The sequence below is a fragment of the Anomaloglossus baeobatrachus genome, chromosome 3 (assembly GCF_048569485.1).
Source record: "Anomaloglossus baeobatrachus isolate aAnoBae1 chromosome 3, aAnoBae1.hap1, whole genome shotgun sequence".
Taxonomy (NCBI): domain Eukaryota; kingdom Metazoa; phylum Chordata; class Amphibia; order Anura; family Aromobatidae; genus Anomaloglossus; species Anomaloglossus baeobatrachus.
Genome location: NC_134355.1, coordinates 563657868 through 563676009, shown reverse-complemented (window position 1 = coordinate 563676009; position 18142 = coordinate 563657868). Strand labels below are relative to the sequence as shown.

The following is an 18142-nucleotide window of genomic DNA, read 5'->3' as shown; positions in this document are numbered from 1 at the left end:
GCACTCCCAAACGTGGTCCATCCGCCATGCTGCGCACTCCCAAACGTGCTCCATCCGCCATGCTGCGCACTCCCAAACGTGCTCCATCCGCCATGCTGCGCACTCCCAAACGTGCTCCATCCGCCATGCTGCGCACCCCCTATCATGCTCCACCCGCCATGCTGCGCACTCCCAAACGTGCTCCATCCGCCATGCTGCGCACTCCCAAACGTGCTCCATCCGCCATGCTGCGCACTCCCAAACGTGCTCCATCCGCCATGCTGCGCACTCCCAAACGTGGTCCATCCGCCATGCTGCGCACTCCCAAACGTGGTCCATCCGCCATGCTGCGCACTCCCAAACGTGCTCCATCCGCCATGCTGCGCACTCCCAAACGTGCTCCATGCGCCATACTGCGCACTCCCCATCGTGCACCATCCGGCATGCTGCGCACTCCCAAACGTGCTCCATCCGCCATGCTGCGCACTCCCAAACGTGCTCCATCCGCCATGCTGCGCACTCCCAAACGTGCTCCATCCGCCATGCTGCGCACCCCCTATCATGCTCCATCCGCCATGCTGCGCACTCCCAAACGTGCTCCATCCGCCATGCTGCGCACTCCCAAACGTGCTCCATCCGCCATGCTGCGCACCCCCTATCATGCTCCACCCGCCATGCTGCGCACTCCCAAACGTGGTCCATCCGCCATGCTGCGCACTCCCAAACGTGCTCCATCCGCCATGCTGCGCACTCCCAAACGTGCTCCATCCGCCATACTGCGCACTCCCAAACGTGCTCCATCCGGCATGCTGCGCACTCCCAAACGTGCTCCATCCGCCATGCTGCGCACTCCCAAACGTGCTCCATCCGCCATGCTGCGCACTCCCAAACGTGCTCCATCTGCCATGCTGCGCACTCCCAAACGTGCTCCATCCGCCATGCTGCGCACTCCCAAACGTGCTCCATCCGCCATACTGCGCACTCCCAAACGTGCTCCATCCGCCATGCTGCGCACTCCCCATCGTGCTCCATCCGTCATGCTGCGCACTCCCAAACGTGCTCCATCCGTCATGCTGCGCACTCCCAAACGTGCTCCATCCGCCATGCTGCGCACTCCCAAACGTGCTCCATCCGCCATGCTGCGCACTCCCAAACGTGCTCCATCCGCCATGCTGCGCACCCCCCATCATGCTCCATCCGCTTGGGAGTGCGCAGCATGCCGGATGGTGCACGATGGGGAGTGCGCAGTATGGCGGATGGAGCACGTTTGCTCAGCCTCTCTCCTTCCAGCCTCCCTCAGCATCAGCCTCCCCCTCCCAGCCTTCCCCAAGATCAGCCTCTCTGCTCCCAGCCTCCTCCAGCACGCCGTGCTCCTCTGCCGACACTCACCCACACCCGATCGCATCCACTCACCCACACAACCGATCGCATCCACTCACCCACACAACCGATCGCATCCACTCACCCACACAACCGATCGCATCCACTCACCCACACAACCGATCGCATCCACTCACACACACAACCGATCGCATCCACTCACACACACAACCGATCGCATCCACTCACACACACAACCGATCGCATCCACTCACACACACAACCGATCGCATACACTCACACACACAGACACTGACGATATTGCACATACGCGCTGATACTCACAACATCCGGGGATATCACATGCTTCTGGCCATGTGATCCTCCGTCAGGTCCTGGAAGCTCACAGCACAATATCGCCGCCGAGAAGCAAGCGATATCCCAGGATGTTGTGAGTATTTGGATGCGATGTGATGTGTGTGTGTGAGTGAGTGTGATCTGATTTGTGTGTGTGTGTGTGTGTGTGTGTGTATGTGTGTGTGTGTGTGCTATGTGTGTGTATGTTCCGCAGCTGCAGGACCTTGATGTGTGGATGCGATGTGATGCGGGGCCATGGCGAGCCCAGCGGCCAATCAGCTTTGTGTCACCGTAAGGACACAATTTCGGAGCATGACAGACAGACAGACAGAATAAGGCAATTATATATATATAGATATATATATACATATATATATATATATATATATATATATATATATATACATACATACATACATACATACATACATACGCACGCCGATCGGTGGAGGAGCAGCGGTGAAGGAGCGGCGCTGATCGGTGGCGTGCATCTGAAGATAATAAACCACAGGAGAGTGACGGTGACAGATAACACACATATACATACTGTTACACATGTACACAGACAGATCAGAGCCCCCACATATATACAGACTTAGCAGGCTCTAACCCCAGTCTGTATATATGTGGGGGCTCTGATCTGTCTGTGTACATGTGTAACAGTATGTATATGTGTGTTATCTGTCACCGTCACTCTCCTGTGGTTTATTATCTTCAGATGCACGCCACCGATCCAGCGCCGCTCCTATACCGCTGGACGCCGCCGCTCCACCGATTAGCGCCGCTCCTTCACCGCTGCTCCTCCACCGATCAGCTGTGCTGCTGTGGACCTGCTCCTTCCTCTGTGTCTGTCTGTGAGCTCCTGTCAGATCAGCGCTCACCTCCCCTGACATCCTCTGTGCTGCTGTGGACCTGCTCCTTCCTCTGTGTCTGTCTGTGAGCTCCTGTCAGATCAGCGCTCACCTCCCCTGACATTCTCTGTGCTCCTGCTCAAGAACACATTTTGTTTTGGCAAAAAATAAAAATGTTTTCTTTTCTGTGTACAACAGTTGTAAATAAAAAAGAAATTGTTTTACAATCGGATTGATGCCTTTTTATTCTTCAACCAACAAAACGTTTGTTTGCTACGACTGTATTTATTTTAATATATACAAGAAAAATAAGTCCGGCACTCAAAACGGGACAACAAGAAAAAGTAGAATCCAGATGTTTTTTGCTCTGTATTATTTTTTATTCTTTTGATTATTGCTACAATTTTTTCGTCCATCAGTAATAATGGTATCTACGTTTCGACAGAATCTGTCTTTTTTCCAAGACTGTCAGTAGGGACAAGTGAAAAGCAGAGAAAAAGCTGTCTGCTGAGCCGTGTATCTAATCCTATCCTGTCTGCTGAGCCGTGTATCTAATCCTATCCTGTGGGATCCTGTCTACTGAGCTGTGTATCTAATCCTATCCTGTGGGCTACTGTCTGCTGAGCTGTGTATCTAATCCTCTCCTGTGTGATACTGTCTGCTGAGCTGTGTATCTAATCCTATCCTGTGTGATACTGTCTGCTGAGCTGTGTATCTAATCCTATCCTGTGTGATACTGTCTGCTGAGCCGTGTATCTAATCCTATCCTGTGGGATCCTGTCTGCTGAGCTGTGTATCTAATCCTATCCTGTGGGCTACTGTCTGCTGAGCTGTGTATCTAATCCTCTCCTGTGTGATACTGTCTGCTGAGCTGTGTATCTAATCCTATCCTGTGTGATACTGTCTGCAGAGCCGTGTATCTAATCCTATCCTGTGGGATACTGTCTGCTGAGCTGTGTATCTAATCCTATCCTGTGGGATACTGTCTGCTGAGCTGTGTATCTAATCCTATCCTGTGGGATACTGTCTGCTGAGCTGTGTATCTAATCCTATCCTGTGGGATCCTGTCTGCTGAGCTGTGTATCTAATCCTCTCCTGTGTGATACTGTCTGCAGGGCTGTGTATCTAATCCTATCGTGTGATACTGTCTGCTGAGCTGTGTATCTAATCCTCTCCTGTGTGATACTGTCTACAGAGCCGTGTATCTAATCCTCTCCTGTGGGATACTGTCTGCTGAGCTGTGTATCTAATCCTATCCTGTGTGATACTGTCTGCTGAGTTGTGTATCTAATCCTATCCTGTGTGATACTGTCTGCTGAGCCGTGTATCTAATCCTATCCTGTGGGATCCTGTCTGCTGAGCTGTGTATCTAATCCTATCCTGTGGGCTACTGTCTGCTGAGCTGTGTATCTAATCCTCTCCTGTGTGATACTGTCTGCTGAGCTGTGTATCTAATCCTATCCTGTGTGATACTGTCTGCAGAGCCGTGTATCTAATCCTCTCCTGTGTGATACTGTCTGCTGAGCCGTGTATCTAATCCTCTCCTGTGTGATACTGTCTGCTGAGCTGTGTATCTAATCCTATCCTGTGGGATCCTGTCTGCTGAGCTGTGTATCTAATCCTCTCCTGTGTGATACTGTCTGCAGAGCCGTGTATCTAATCCTATCCTGTGGGATACTGTCTGCTGAGCTGTGTATCTAATCCTATCCTGTGGGATCCTGTCTGCTGAGCTGTGTATCTAATCCTCTCCTGTGTGATACTGTCTGCAGGGCTGTGTATCTAATCCTATCGTGTGATACTGTCTGCTGAGCTGTGTATCTAATCCTCTCCTGTGTGATACTGTCTGCTGAGCTGTGTATCTAATCCTATCCTGTGGGATACTGTCTCCTGAGCTGTGTATCTAATCCTATCCTGTGTGATACTGTCTGCTGAGCTGTGTATCTAATCCTATCCTGTGTGATACTGTCTACTGAGCTGTGTATCTAATCCTATCCTGTGGGCTACTGTCTGCTGAGCTGTGTATCTAATCCTCTCCTGTGTGATACTGTCTGCTGAGCTGTGTATCTAATCCTATCCTGTGTGATACTGTCTGCTGAGCTGTGTATCTAATCCTATCCTGTGGGATACTGTCTGCTGAGCTGTGTATCTAATCCCAGCCTGTGTGATACTGTCTCCTGAGCTGTGTATCTAATCCTCTCCTGTGTGATACTGTCTGCTGAGCTGTGTATCTAATCCTATCCTGTGGGATCCTGTCTGATGAGCTGTGTATCTAATCCTATCCTGTGTGATACTGTCTGCTGAGCTGTGTATCTAATCCTATCCTGTGGGATACTGTCTGCTGAGCTGTGTATCTAATCCTAGCCTGTGTGATACTGTCTGCAGGGCTGTGTATCTAATCCTATCGTGTGATACTGTCTGCTGAGCTGTGTATCTAATCCTCTCCTGTGTGATACTGTCTGCAGAGCCGTGTATCTAATCCTCTCCTGTGGGATACTGTCTGCTGAGCTGTGTATCTAATCCTATCCTGTGGGATCCTGTCTCCTGAGCTGTGTATCTAATCCTATCCTGTGTGATACTGTCTGCTGAGCTGTGTATCTAATCCTATCCTGTGGGATACTGTCTGCTGAGCTGTGTATCTAATCCTAGCCTGTGTGATACTGTCTCCTGAGCTGTGTATCTAATCCTCTCCTGTGTGATACTGTCTGCTGAGCTGTGTATCTAATCCTATCCTGTGGGATCCTGTCTGATGAGCTGTGTATCTAATCCTATCCTGTGGGATACTGTCTGCTGAGCTGTGTATCTAATCCTATCCTGTGGGATCCTGTCTGCTGAGCTGTGTATCTAATCCTCTCCTGTGTGATACTGTCTGCAGGGCTGTGTATCTAATCCTATCGTGTGATACTGTCTGCTGAGCTGTGTATCTAATCCTCTCCTGTGTGATACTGTCTACAGAGCCGTGTATCTAATCCTCTCCTGTGGGATACTGTCTGCTGAGCCGTGTATCTAATCCTCTCCTGTGTGATACTGTCTGCTGAGCTGTGTATCTAATCCTATCCTGTGGGATCCTGTCTGCTGAGCTGTGTATCTAATCCTCTCCTGTGTGATACTGTCTGCAGGGCTGTGTATCTAATCCTATCGTGTGATACTGTCTACAGAGCCGTGTATCTAATCCTCTCCTGTGGGATACTGTCTGCTGAGCTGTGTATCTAATCCTATCCTGTGGGATACTGTCTCCTGAGCTGTGTATCTAATCCTATCCTGTGTGATACTGTCTGCTGAGCTGTGTATCTAATCCTATCCTGTGGGATCCTGTCTGATGAGCTGTGTATCTAATCCTATCCTGTGGGATACTGTCTGCTGAGCTGTGTATCTAATCCTATCCTGTGTGATACTGTCTGCAGGGCTGTGTATCTAATCCTATCCTGTGTGATACTCCTGCTGTCCTTGGTGACACTTTAGACATTTCTGGTCACCAGGAAAATGGCTGTGCATTGTGTCCTTACATGTCATTCTCTGTTATCTGTTGTATACACTCAGATTAGGAGAGGGAGGCGTGCCATCACACACAGGAGAGCAGACTCCGCCCACTTTACAGCAGGCTGTAATCTGAGCTTTTTATACAGTCTGATTTCTGTAGGATTTCAGCAGCTGCTCCCCCTAGTGTTTAACAGTGGAAAATATCAAACTTTCTAATTTTTTTTTTTTAGATTTTGCTCAATTAAAAACAAATAATAATATTTAAACAAAACATTAAAACATTATTACTTTACATTTTTTCAGTTATTGGAATTTTTTTTTTTTGACGATACCTTCCCTTTAAATATAAGACATCCCCTGAAAATAAGACCTAGCCGCGGTCAATAATGAAGTGTCATGCAGCGGTAAAAAAGTTAAAGACACTGCAGGACACTTCATTATAGACAGCGGGCATCACCAGAAGAGAGAAGACAGAAGAAAGAAGACCCCGCGATCATACTCTCCGACGCCAACTGGGAGCAGGGGAGTGCATCTAAGTCCTGCGGTGGAACACACACACACACCACATCCAGCGATATCACTTGCTTCTTGGCGGCGATACTGTGCACTGCAGTGAGCTTCCAGGACCTGCCGGAGGATCACATGGCCGGAAGCACGTAGTATCTCCGGGTGTGTGTGTGTGCAGGATGCAGACGGCGTGCAGCACAGCTGCTGGGAGCGTGCACCGGAAAACGCAAGGAAGAGTGATGTGAAAGGTGTGTGTGTGTGTGTGTGTGTGTGTGTGTGTGTGTGTGTGTGTGTGTGTGTGTGTGTGTGTGTGTGTGTGTGTGTGTGTGTTCTGATGTATGTGTCAGATGTAGGGGAGCACAGCCGCTGGGAGATCACAGGGAGATCTGGGAGCCATACAGACGCCCGGGGCTGGTAAGTATGATGATCCTGGGAAGGGGGGGGGGGGTGGTCTGCTTTTTGTGGGGGGTAAACTTACCCCCAACCATGTTTCCTCGAGAATAAGATTCCCCCTAAAATAAGACCTAGTGCTTTTTTCAAGGCAAAAAAATAAAATTATAAGACAGTGTCTTATTTTCGGGGAAACTGGGTACAACCTGCCATTGATGGTGGAGACCCCAATGAGGACAACGAGCAGCAGATGCGCTTCCCTGAAACAGTTTGTGCAGAAATTCTTTGGTTATGCACAGATTGTCTGACACCAGCCACCCAGACTGCAACAATCTTGGAGGTGAATTGCTGGATGTGGAGGTCCTGGGCTGGTGTGGTTACTCTTAGGCTAGGTTCACACACTGCTTTTTTTGACGCTGCGTTTGTGCGTTTTTTGCGGCAAAAACCGCACAAAAACGCACCCGCGTCAAAAAAACGCGGCAAAAAACGCACGCGTTTTGCCGCGATTTGGTGCGTTTTTTTGCTGCGTTTTTGCTCACTGCGTCTTTATGCGTTTTTTATCAGTGAACAAAAAAAAAAAAGGTCGATGTCATTTCCTTCTTCAATGTGTTCTTCATTCTCCACTAGTGTATGCAGAAGAGCAGACAGCTGCAGAACTACAAGGCTCAGCATCCTCCATCCAATAGTGTATGCAGGAGAGCAGACAGCAGCTGTCGAACTACAAGGCTCAGCATCCTCCTTCCAGGACTGTATGCAGGATTTCTTTGCCCCCCCCCCCCCCCAAACAAAAAAAATGACGTGGGCTTCGCCATATTTTTGTATGCTAGCCGGGTACAGCAGGCAGGTACGGGCTGCCCCCAACCCCCAGCTGCCTATTTGTACCCGGCTGGGAACCAAAAATATAAAGAAGCCCTTTTTTTTTTTAATTATTTCATGAAATAATTAAAAAAAAAAAAAAAAAAAAAGACGTGAGCTTCGCCTTATTTTGGTGTCCAGCCGGGTACAGCTGGGGATTGGAATCCACAGTGCAGGGTGCCCATGCTTTCTGGGCACCCCCGCTGTGAATTGCAGTCCCGCAGCCACCCCAGAAAATGGCGCTTAGCCCTAAGCCCTAAGCCCGAAATTCATGGTGTCACGCCAATATTAGACATGGCCACCATGAATTTCTAGTAAAGATAAAAAAAACCACAACACACAGAAAAATATTTTTATTAGAAATAAAACAAACACAATTAGTGACTCCATCTTTATTGAAATAAAGAACCCCCCTCCGCAGTAATCCTGGGTCAAGGGTCCCGCGCCGTCCAATCTGGATCCAATATCATCTGATCGGTTTGCTGGAAGGCAAAGCGATCAGATGATGTGTCAGGATCAAGTGCCTGAATCACATCACACATCAGCTGCTTGTATAAACGGCGTTTATACAATCAGCTGATGCATCGGTGCAAAAAAAAAAAAACAGAAAAAAACTGGCAGCTCCTGAAGCGATGGGGCGGGAGTCTGATTCCGTCTGATCGCTGCAGCAGCTTCCGGTAATCAGGGATGAAGTCTCCTGACGCATCCGCTGATAACCGGCCGGGCGCCGGCGTCAGCCCGAGACTTACGATCAGCTGATGCGTCAGGTGACTGCATCAGGTGATCTATCGCCAGGTCCTGCATCCTGCAGGCATACGTACCCGGGGAGACTGCACACACCCAGAGCGGCGGGACCGGGAGGAGGATCTGGGAGCGGGCATGGCACCGGGAGGCTGCAGACAGGTGAGTATAACTTTTTTTTTTCTACTGTTCACTTTTGTTTTCGCAGCCGCTTCCACCTCCCGCCCAGACATGGCGCCGCACGGCAGCATACATGCACAGGATTGGAGGTGGAAGCTGCGGTGACGGTACCGAGAGGATTCACGCTTCTGTGTTTACTGACAGAAGCAATCTTCTTCCTGTACACGTCACTTTACTACCCACCTCCTGCGTTTATAGCTGCGTTTTTGGTCTTAGAAACGCACCAAACCGCAGCTATTTGCGTTTCTCATTGCGTCTTTCAACATCCCATTGCACTCAATGGATGAAAAGCGCAGTGAAAAACGCGGGAATAATTGACATGCTGCGTTTTTGTGGCACCACAAAAACGCAGCTGAAAAAAGACGCTGTGTGCAGACAGCAAAAATGAAAACTCAGACTTTGCTGGGGAAGCAAAGTCATGCAGTTTTCTGAGCAAAAACGCACCCGAAAACTGCGCAAAAACGCCGCGAAAAACGCACTGTGTGAACTTACCCTTAGTCTGCGGTTGTGAGGCCGGTTGGTTGTACTGCCAAATTCTTTAAAACCCCTTTGGAGACTTATGGTAGAGAAATGAACATTCAATTCACAGGTAACAGTTCTGGAGGACATTCCTGCAGTCAGCATGCCAACTGCACGCTTCCTCAATACTTGCAACATCTGTGGCATTGTGCAGTGTGATAAAACTGCACATTTTAGAGGGGCCTTTTATTGTGGCCAGCCTAAGACGCACCTGTGCAATAATCATGCTGTGTAAACAACATCTTGATATGCCACACCTGTGAAATTCAGGTTCGCTGAGTCCAGACGGACTTTAGATAAGTTCTGTTCTGGACTTCACCCGAATGTCATTGGAAGCTAGTGATTGGGCAGTTTGGGTCTCTGTCCACAGGCAGCCAGCCATAAACAGAGCACTTCAACACTTCAGGGATAAGAGGGTTCTATTTTTTTTTTTTTTTTTTTTTATGGTGATGGTGGGGGTGGTGCACAATACATCTGATAACGCTGCTACCCCTAGTGCGAGCCATTCAAACACTGCAATTGGCTCTCACTGGGCCAAGCACCAATCGCACCTGAACACGCTGCTCGCTTGAGTGGATTGCATACGTAAAGCACCTGAACAATGATTTTTAAAGTTAGGGTCCATTCATCTCTATCTCGGCAAAGGAGGAAAGCTCACTAACCGATTCAGAAACATTTGTAAACAATATTTGAGAGAAAAAGGCCCTTTGTGTACAAAGAAAGTCTTAGATCTTTAAGTTCAGTCCATGAAAAATGGGAGAAAAAAAACAAAAACAAAAAACAAGTGTTTTGTTTATATTTTTGTTCAGTATACACACACACACTTATAAAAAATATTATACAATATATGCATACATATACACACACCCACACCTCTAGGGTAATATAGAGTAAAAGCTGCTTTAGAAAACCAATTAAAACTTGTCAGTAGTGAATAGAACCACAAAATAAAAGCCACACTAAAAACGTGGAGCATGGGCGCGGAGCATGGCGTAAATGCAACACAGTGCACAGATGCGGCACCAGGTCTAAATAACAGACAAAAGGTGGGATGAGGGTAGTGTCAATTGGGGCACTCATCTCCAGCCTCAGCAAAGTAGCAGGACCTGTAGGATGTACACTAGGCACTAGGATAAAAAACAGTTAATATACAAACAGGGATACTTTATATAATAAAAGAAAAAAAAATGTTGGTTGTGTAGATAAGGCTGTAGATGACAAACAGAGCAGATGTGCTTTCCCTATTCTGCCCTAGCACATGACCCTGCTGAACGATAGAAGTTGAGATGGAAGAAAAGGGTTAATCCGCGCTGCTAGAGGAAGATCACTGAAGATTGATATGGATTAAGGCCCTGTGCGCACACTGCGATTTTTTTTTTGCCGGTGCAGAATTCTGCCAGAGGGTGCGTATTTTACTTAAACACATTTTCCCAGTGTGCACAGACCCTAAAACATCTCATTTTACTGTTCTATTCGTTTTGGCGCCTTCTTCAGGAACAAAGTCAAAAACATTATTGATTTTGTTCCTGAAGGAGTAAGTGAAGAGCAGGATAGGGACATTAGTACTATACGGAGACAATTAAAGACAAAACGTGAAATAAAAAAAAAAAAAAAAAAAAAAAAAAGGAAAAAAAAGGGTATTAAAAGATTGCGGAAATATAAAGGAATGCAGCAATGCTGTACAGATAGCGGATGGACTTCAGCATTGGCGTTCCAGATACCTTTGGCATGGGTTTTTTTTTTGCAGTGTAGTAAACAGGCAAAAGAAAGAAATAAGATGTGTCCCCCTGAGAAAGCCAGATGTGACGTGGGGATACATGAGGGGCGTACAGACCCCCCCACACTTCTAGGGTCTCTGGTCTAATATGGTACTTAGCTTTTTGTATTAATACACTATTGTTTGATGCTGGATTTTACATTACAGGCCGTCAAGTGTATGAACCGTTGTCCTCTTTCCTCCATTGCACTCCACTTCTCCAGCTTCTTCACTATAGGCCAGTCGGCTGTGACCAGGCCTCAGAGGTCACTAGTGATGAGTGAGCACTGCAATGTTCGAGTGCTGAGTGAGTACTGCACAGCCAGCGAGCACTGCACAGCCAGCGAGCACTGCGTAACAAGCAGTTGGGTGCTCAGATGGGCTCAGCTGGAGTACCCGAGTATAAGGGTATGTGCGCACGTTGCTTTTTACCTGCTTTTTACCTGCTTTTTTGCTGCTTTTTCTTCTGCGCTGTTTAATGCCAAAATGGATGTGTTCTTCTATTCAAGCAAAGTCTATGGGAATTTGGGTTTCTTGTTCACACTATGTTGTTCAAAATGCTGCCTTTTTGTGGCAGAACTTTGGTCAAAAACTCAGCTTTGCAGTGCAAAACCCAAATGGCAAAAACAATTGACATGTTGCTTCTTTGAAAAGCTGAGTTTTTGACCAAATTTCTGCCACAAAAAGGCAGCATTTTGAACAACATAGTGTGAACAAGAAACCCAAATTCCCATAGACTTTGCTTGAATAGAAGAACACATCCATTTTGGCATTAAACAGCGCAGAAGAAAAAGCAGCAAAAAAGCAGGTAAAAAGCAACGTGCGCACATACCCTAATGGAAGTCAATGGGGAGCTGGAGCATTTTTCCAGGAAAAAAAAAAAAAAAAAATCAAGTCCCCCACTGACTTCCATTTTACTCATGTACTCAAGTCACACCCATCCAAGCATGGTAGTGCTCACTCATCACTAGGCTGTGTGCACACAGTGCGTTTTTTAACGCTTTTTTCCATTCGTTTCATGCAAATAAAATCAGTACCATCAAAACCTATGCGATTGCATTAGTCTCCCGCACACAGGCGGCCACTTACACTGCAGGATGAGCTCCTCGAACGCCTGCCTCTGCTCCCGGTCTCGCCTCCTCAGCTCCCGGGAGATGTGCAGCTTCCACCCCGGGGGAGCCCCTGCCCTGCAGCCGGCAGCCATGGCGGTGCGGTGTCCTCTCCGGCCGGCGGCGCTCTCACATGGTGCGGCCCGGGCTCAGTGATGCACATGTGTGTGCAGCGCCCCCCGCAGCCTGTGCCCGCCTCGCCCCCTCCCGCAGCCTGCCCTGTAGCTGGCTGCCGCTGCCGCTGCCCTGCCCCGTGTATCCGGCAGTCACTGCGGTCTCCGACTTCCTCAGCACGAGCTGTTCAACCTTCTACCATATCCGCCATAGCCCAGCGTCCATTCACTGCATGACTCACGCTGATGACGTCAGATATACGCGACCTGCGCCGCCAAGAGTGGTCCGTGTTAACGGACTCAAAATAGCGCTAGAGTCAACGGGAAAAGTAATGCCCGCTGTAGTGAAAATGGCGGGTAAAACCAATCACTATGAGTCAGTGTTGAGTGGCATCAGGTAAACACGCGACCTGGCGGCCATGTTGTGGTTGGCAAAATGTCGCATAAGGCATCAGGTGACCAGTAATCATCACGTGGCTCTGCTAGCGCCGCCATCCCCATGTCGTAATACATAGGAGGAAATGGCAGCGTGGTCAATGAACTCAATTTGTAATAAGACTTGTTCAGGACCTCGTTTATCAAAACTGGCCAAAAGAAACTCTTACCTGTAGTAACCAATCAGAGCTCAGCTTTATTTTTTTAAACAGCTTTGGCAAAATGAAAGCTGCACTGTGATTGGTTCTTATACTTAAGAGACTAGTGTAACATGCTGCAATGCTGTGTGCGCCCTCTGTGACCAAAGCCGGATCGGGATTATCATTAAAACATCAGTGTCCATCATGTGGGCCCTCACCTGCATTATTTTCCTATTTATGTAGCTATTGGGCTCTATTCACACTGTGTTTATGCAGTAGGTCACATAGCACAGAGTATATTAGGCTGTGTTCACACGTAGCGTAAATGCTGCTTTTTTCCGTCTTTTTTCTGTAAGTGACCGCACCATAATACGCAATTACCATCTCTGATTATTGTATTTATCCTGTGTTTTCCCCTTTACTGCATTTTTGGTGCAAACTTAACCCCTTCACCCCCAGCTGATTTTCCGGTTTTGTTTTTTTTTTCCTCCCTTTTACCGAGAGCTGTACCTTTTTTAATTTTTCCGTCAATCTTGCCATATAAGGGCTTGTTTTTTGCGGCACAAGCTGTACGTTTTGTACGTTTTAAATGAAGCCATACGTTTTATCATATAGTGTACTGGAAAACAGTAAAAAAATTCCAAGTGTGGAAAAATTGCAAAAAAGTGTGATTGTGTGACTGTTTTTGGGATATTCTATTCACAATGTGATTCACCATATGGTAAAATAGATGTGTGGGTGTGATGCCTGAGGGCGGTGCGAGTTCATAGACAGCAAACATGTATAGGTTTACTTTTATCTAAGGGGTTAAAAATTCACAAGTTTGTCCAAAAAAAGTGGCATACTTTTTGCACCATTTTCCGTGACCCGTAACGTTCTCATTTGTCGGGAGCTATGGCTCAGTGATGGCTTGTGTTTTGCGCCTCAGGCTGACGTTTTTAGCGGTACCATTCTTGTGCAGATGCTACATTTTGATCGCCTGTTATTGTATTTTGAGCAAAATTTGTGGCGACCAAAAAACGTAACTTTGGCATTTGGAATTTTTTTGCCGCTACGCCGTTTACTGATCAGATTAATTGATTTTATATTTTGATAGATCGGGCATTTCTGAATGTGGCGATACCAAATGTTTGTATATTTTTTTTTATTTTTTAACCCTTTAATTTTCAATGGGGCGAATGATTTGAACTTTTTAGGTTTTTAATTTTTTAAACCTTTTTTTTTTCTTTACTTTTTTACTAGTCCCCCTAGGAAACTATAGGGATCAGCAGTCTGATCACTCATTCATTTCTGTTGATCACAGCTGTGATCACCAGAAATGCTCGTCTATTGTAACAGGCAGCACTCGGCCGGGTGAAACAGGAAGTGAGTCATGTGAGCTACAGGACTCATCACATGACCCTGTTCTACCATGGCAACCATCGGCTGACAGTGATCATATCACATCGCCGCCGATGGAGCCGGATAAGTGAAGATTTATTGCGGTGGGCATTTAAATCGCTCTGTCACATATTGACAGTGCAATTTAAGGGGTTAACAGGCACGAGTGGATCGCATGTGTCAGCTGTTCAAATCAGCAGACATGTGCAGGAATCGCCGGTGACTGCCTGCAGAAATCACTGGTGATTACAACTATATGGCTTAGGACATTATGTTATGGCCCGTGGCCGATAAGGGGTTAAAGGGAACCTATCGGCAGGTTTTTCCCTTAGGCTGTTTTCACGCATCTGTTTTTTCCTGTGCGGCACAATCCGGCGCTTTGCAGAAAAAACGCAACCGTTTTTTTTTTGCCACCGGTTGCGTTTTTTTTGCATAGATTTACATTAGTGCCGTATTGTGCCGCATGGGCTTGCGTGCCATCCGTTTTTTGCCGCATGCGGCAGATTTAGCCGGATGGAACGTTGCCTGGCACGTTTTTTTGTCCGGCAAAAAAAAAAGCATCGTGCCGCATCCTGTCGATGTAGCGCGATTTGCAATGCATGCCTACGGACGCCGCATGCGTTTTTTTCCACTGCGCATGCTCAGTAGCCTGCCGCAAGCGTCAAAAAACGGATGGGCCGCATGTAAAAAAACTTATGCAAAGGATGCGATTTTGTCGCTGCATCCGTTGCATAGGTTTTAGAGCCGGATTGGCCGGCTCTGCTAAAACCGGATGTGTGAAAGCAGCCATATGAGTTGTGGCCACTACCAGTGAGCTCTTATATACAGCATTCCAGAATACTATGTATAAGAGCCCAGGCCGCTCTGCAGAACGTAAAAAACACTTTTATTATACTCACATGGGGGCGGTCTGATCCGATGGGTGTTGCTGCTCTCAGTCCAGCGCCTCCTCTATCATTGGCGATTGCCGTTCTCCTTCCCAGCCTCGTGTGCATGACGTGTCCTACGTCATCCACACAGAGGCCGCCATTGTGCTCTTGCGCATGCGCACTTTGATCTGCCTTGTTGTAATGGGCAGGTGCGAGATAAAGTCACAGACTGCCCCCTAGGTGAGTATTATAAAGGCCTTTTTTACATTATACAGAGCAGCCTGGGCTCTTATATACAGTATTCTAGAATGCTGTATATAAGGGCTCATTGGTGGTGGCCGCAGCTTATAAGGGAAAACCCTGGTGACAGGTTCCCTTTAAAGCCACATTTTTTATTACAGAAAAGCTTTGATTCTGCAGTTAAATACACGACTTCAGGTCTTTACATGCATTTTTACTTTTCCGTTCTCCCGCAGAAACCTATAGAAAAGGAAGAAACAAATCTGCACAGTCCAGCAGCATCTTTAGGGTATGTGCGCACGTTGCTTTTTACCTGCTTTTTACCTGCTTTTTTGCTGCTTTTTCTTCTGCGCTGTTTAATGCCAAAATGGATGTGTTCTTCTATTCAAGCAAAGTCTATGGGAATTTGGGTTTCTTGTTCACACTATGTTGTTCAAAATGCTGCCTTTTTGTGGCAGAACTTTGGTCAAAAACTCAGCTTTTCAAAGAAGCAACATGTCAATTGTTTTTGCCATTTGGGTTTTGCACTGCAAAGCTGAGTTTTTGACCAAAGTTCTGCCACAAAAAGGCAGCATTTTGAACAACATAGTGTGAACAAGAAACCCAAATTCCCATAGACTTTGCTTGAATAGAAGAACACATCCATTTTGGAATTAAACAGCGCAGAAGAAAAAGCAGCAAAAAAGCAGGTAAAAAGCAACGTGCGCACATACCCTTAGACTTACAGCAGTTAGTTTTCATGTAATCACATCTTCTTTGCTTGGATAGTTAAACACAGTTTCGGCGTACAATTGTAATATATGAAATCAGGCAACTTTGCAATTTACTTCCTATTAAAATCCTCTACAGTATCCACATCAGAGGGATTTTTACTCTAAGGGGTACTTTGCACACTACTACATCGCAGGTGCGATGTCAGTGGGGTCAAATCGAAAGTGACGCACATCCGGCGTCGCTGTTGACATCGCAGTATGTGAATCCTTTTACATGCGATTAACGAGCGCAAAAGCGTCGTTATCGTGTGATCGGTGTAGGGTCCGACATTTAGATAATTTCGCAGCAGCAACAGGTACGATGTTGTTCCTCGTTCCAGCAGGCACCACACATCGCTGTGTGTGAAGCCGCAGGAGCGAGGAACATCTCCTTACCTGCGTCCCGGCATCCTGTTCATCTCCGCCCCTCCGCTCCTATAGGCCGCCTGCCATGTGACATCGCTGTGATGCTGCACGACCCGCCCCCTTAGGAGGGAGGCGGGTCGCCGGCCAGAACGACGTCGCAGGGCATGTAAGTGCATGTGAAGTTGCCGTAGCGATAATGTTCGCTACGGCAGCAATCACAAGATATCGCTGCTGCGACGGGGGCGGGGACTATCGCACTCGGCATCGCAGCATCGGCTTGCGATGTCGTAGTGTGCAAATGTCGCGGGCGGAGGAGGGGACGCTGCGCTCTCCCACTGCTTGGGTCCGGCCACTGCTGCTGCTTCTGCTGTTCGGTGGTGGCTCGAGCGGTGGGCCGGATCCCGGGGACTCGAGCGGCGTTCCTCGCCCGTGAGTGAAAAGGGTGGGGATTGATTGTGGGGATTTGATATTGTCCGTGACGCCACCCACGGTTGTAGTGAGATTGGTGACACCACCGCTGCTCTGGACGGGGATCCCGGGAGCGATGACAGGGAGCTGCCTGGATGTTAGTTCTCCCCTCCGTGGGTAGGGGGTTGGTTGTCCCGGGGCCCCGGTGATGGGGTAGGGATGGATGGCAGGCAGGTTACGGGGCCTGGCCAGGTGCAGGGTCGTGGGGGCAGCACTGTGCCGTACAGCACGGTGGTACTCACTCAGCCAATGATGTACACAGAGTCTCCGGTAAAACAAACGGCTGAATGGACGGGTCCCACAGACAGCTGCGGTGTTTCTCCTCCCGGCAGGTTGATGGTGACTGCCTTTCCCTGCACCTGTGTAGTGTGTACGGTTCCGATGGGTTCCCACCGGTAACCCGCTCCCCAGCTTGGATGGGTGCTGAAGGAGCCCCTTTTGCCCGCAGGCTCTGGCCCTGGGAACTTTAGCCTTGGCGGTGACTGTGTTTCCCTCTCTCGGTTGGACTGTTGCCTTCTGTCGGGACTTGGCTGCTGGGAAACCCAGGAGGTTCCCTTCGCTAACGGATTTGACAAATTCACGGCGACTCCTAGCCTTGTCGGGGTCCGTAAGCCCCTGCCGGATGGTGCTGGCTTCTCTTTGCGTACCGGTCCGGTACCGCCGGGCCACCGCCCGTCCACGGTCCTTACAGCTAGCTCCAATAGGCCACTCCTGCAGACGGTCACCACCGTCTGCCAACCTTGCTGATCCGTCCGGGCCACACACCCGGACCATTTCTGTCTGCTCCTCTACCACTTTCCTTCCTCTCACTTTCACTTCCAAAACTCAACTGAAAGCGTCCGTGAAAAAGTCCGTGAAAGCGGTAAACTTAGCTGCTGCCAGGTAATGGCGGAACCGCTAGGTGATAGCCCACACCAGTGCCAGGAGCTCAAGCTTGAAAGAGCTGTAGTTCTCAGGGTTCCTCCTTGCATAAGCAATCACTTTTTCTTTTCCGTCTTGGACCTGGGATAGGACTGCCCCTAAGCCTACATTTCTGGCATCGATGTAAAGGACGAAGGGATGGTTGTAATTAGGGTATGCTAGGATTTCATCTCCGGTCAGGGCCGCTCTCAGCTGACAGAAGGATTCCTCATGCCTTTCTTCCCACACCAATGGGGCTCCTAGGGGTCTACCACCTTTGGTCTGTCCCACGAGGAGGTCTTGCATGGGGGCAGCCATCTTCGTGTACCCCTTGATGAAGCGACGGTAATACCCCACCAGGCCCAGGAACTGCCTCACCTGCCTCACCGTGGTCGGCCTCAGCCAGTCCTTGATGGCGGTGATTTTCTCAGGGTCAGG

The 18142-nt window shown here is 48.3% G+C and overlaps 1 protein-coding gene across 4 annotated transcripts in view; it reads right to left on the bottom strand.

The window, feature by feature from the left end:
* The window catches only part of ATG16L1 (autophagy related 16 like 1), a 100309-nt gene extending 87784 nt beyond the window's left edge, over positions 1-12525 (bottom strand). For 2 of the 4 annotated variants that reach the window (XM_075340900.1, XM_075340901.1), the window contains exon 1: positions 12022-12524. In XM_075340900.1, the coding sequence (XP_075197015.1) occupies positions 12022-12136 (115 nt within the window). In that variant the 5' untranslated portion in view covers positions 12137-12524. Of the gene's footprint in view, positions 1-12021 lie in introns of all 4 variants that reach the window. The other 2 variants (XM_075340899.1, XM_075340902.1) reach the window with 2 other exon arrangements.
* Between the last annotated feature and the right edge of the window lie 5617 nt (positions 12526-18142).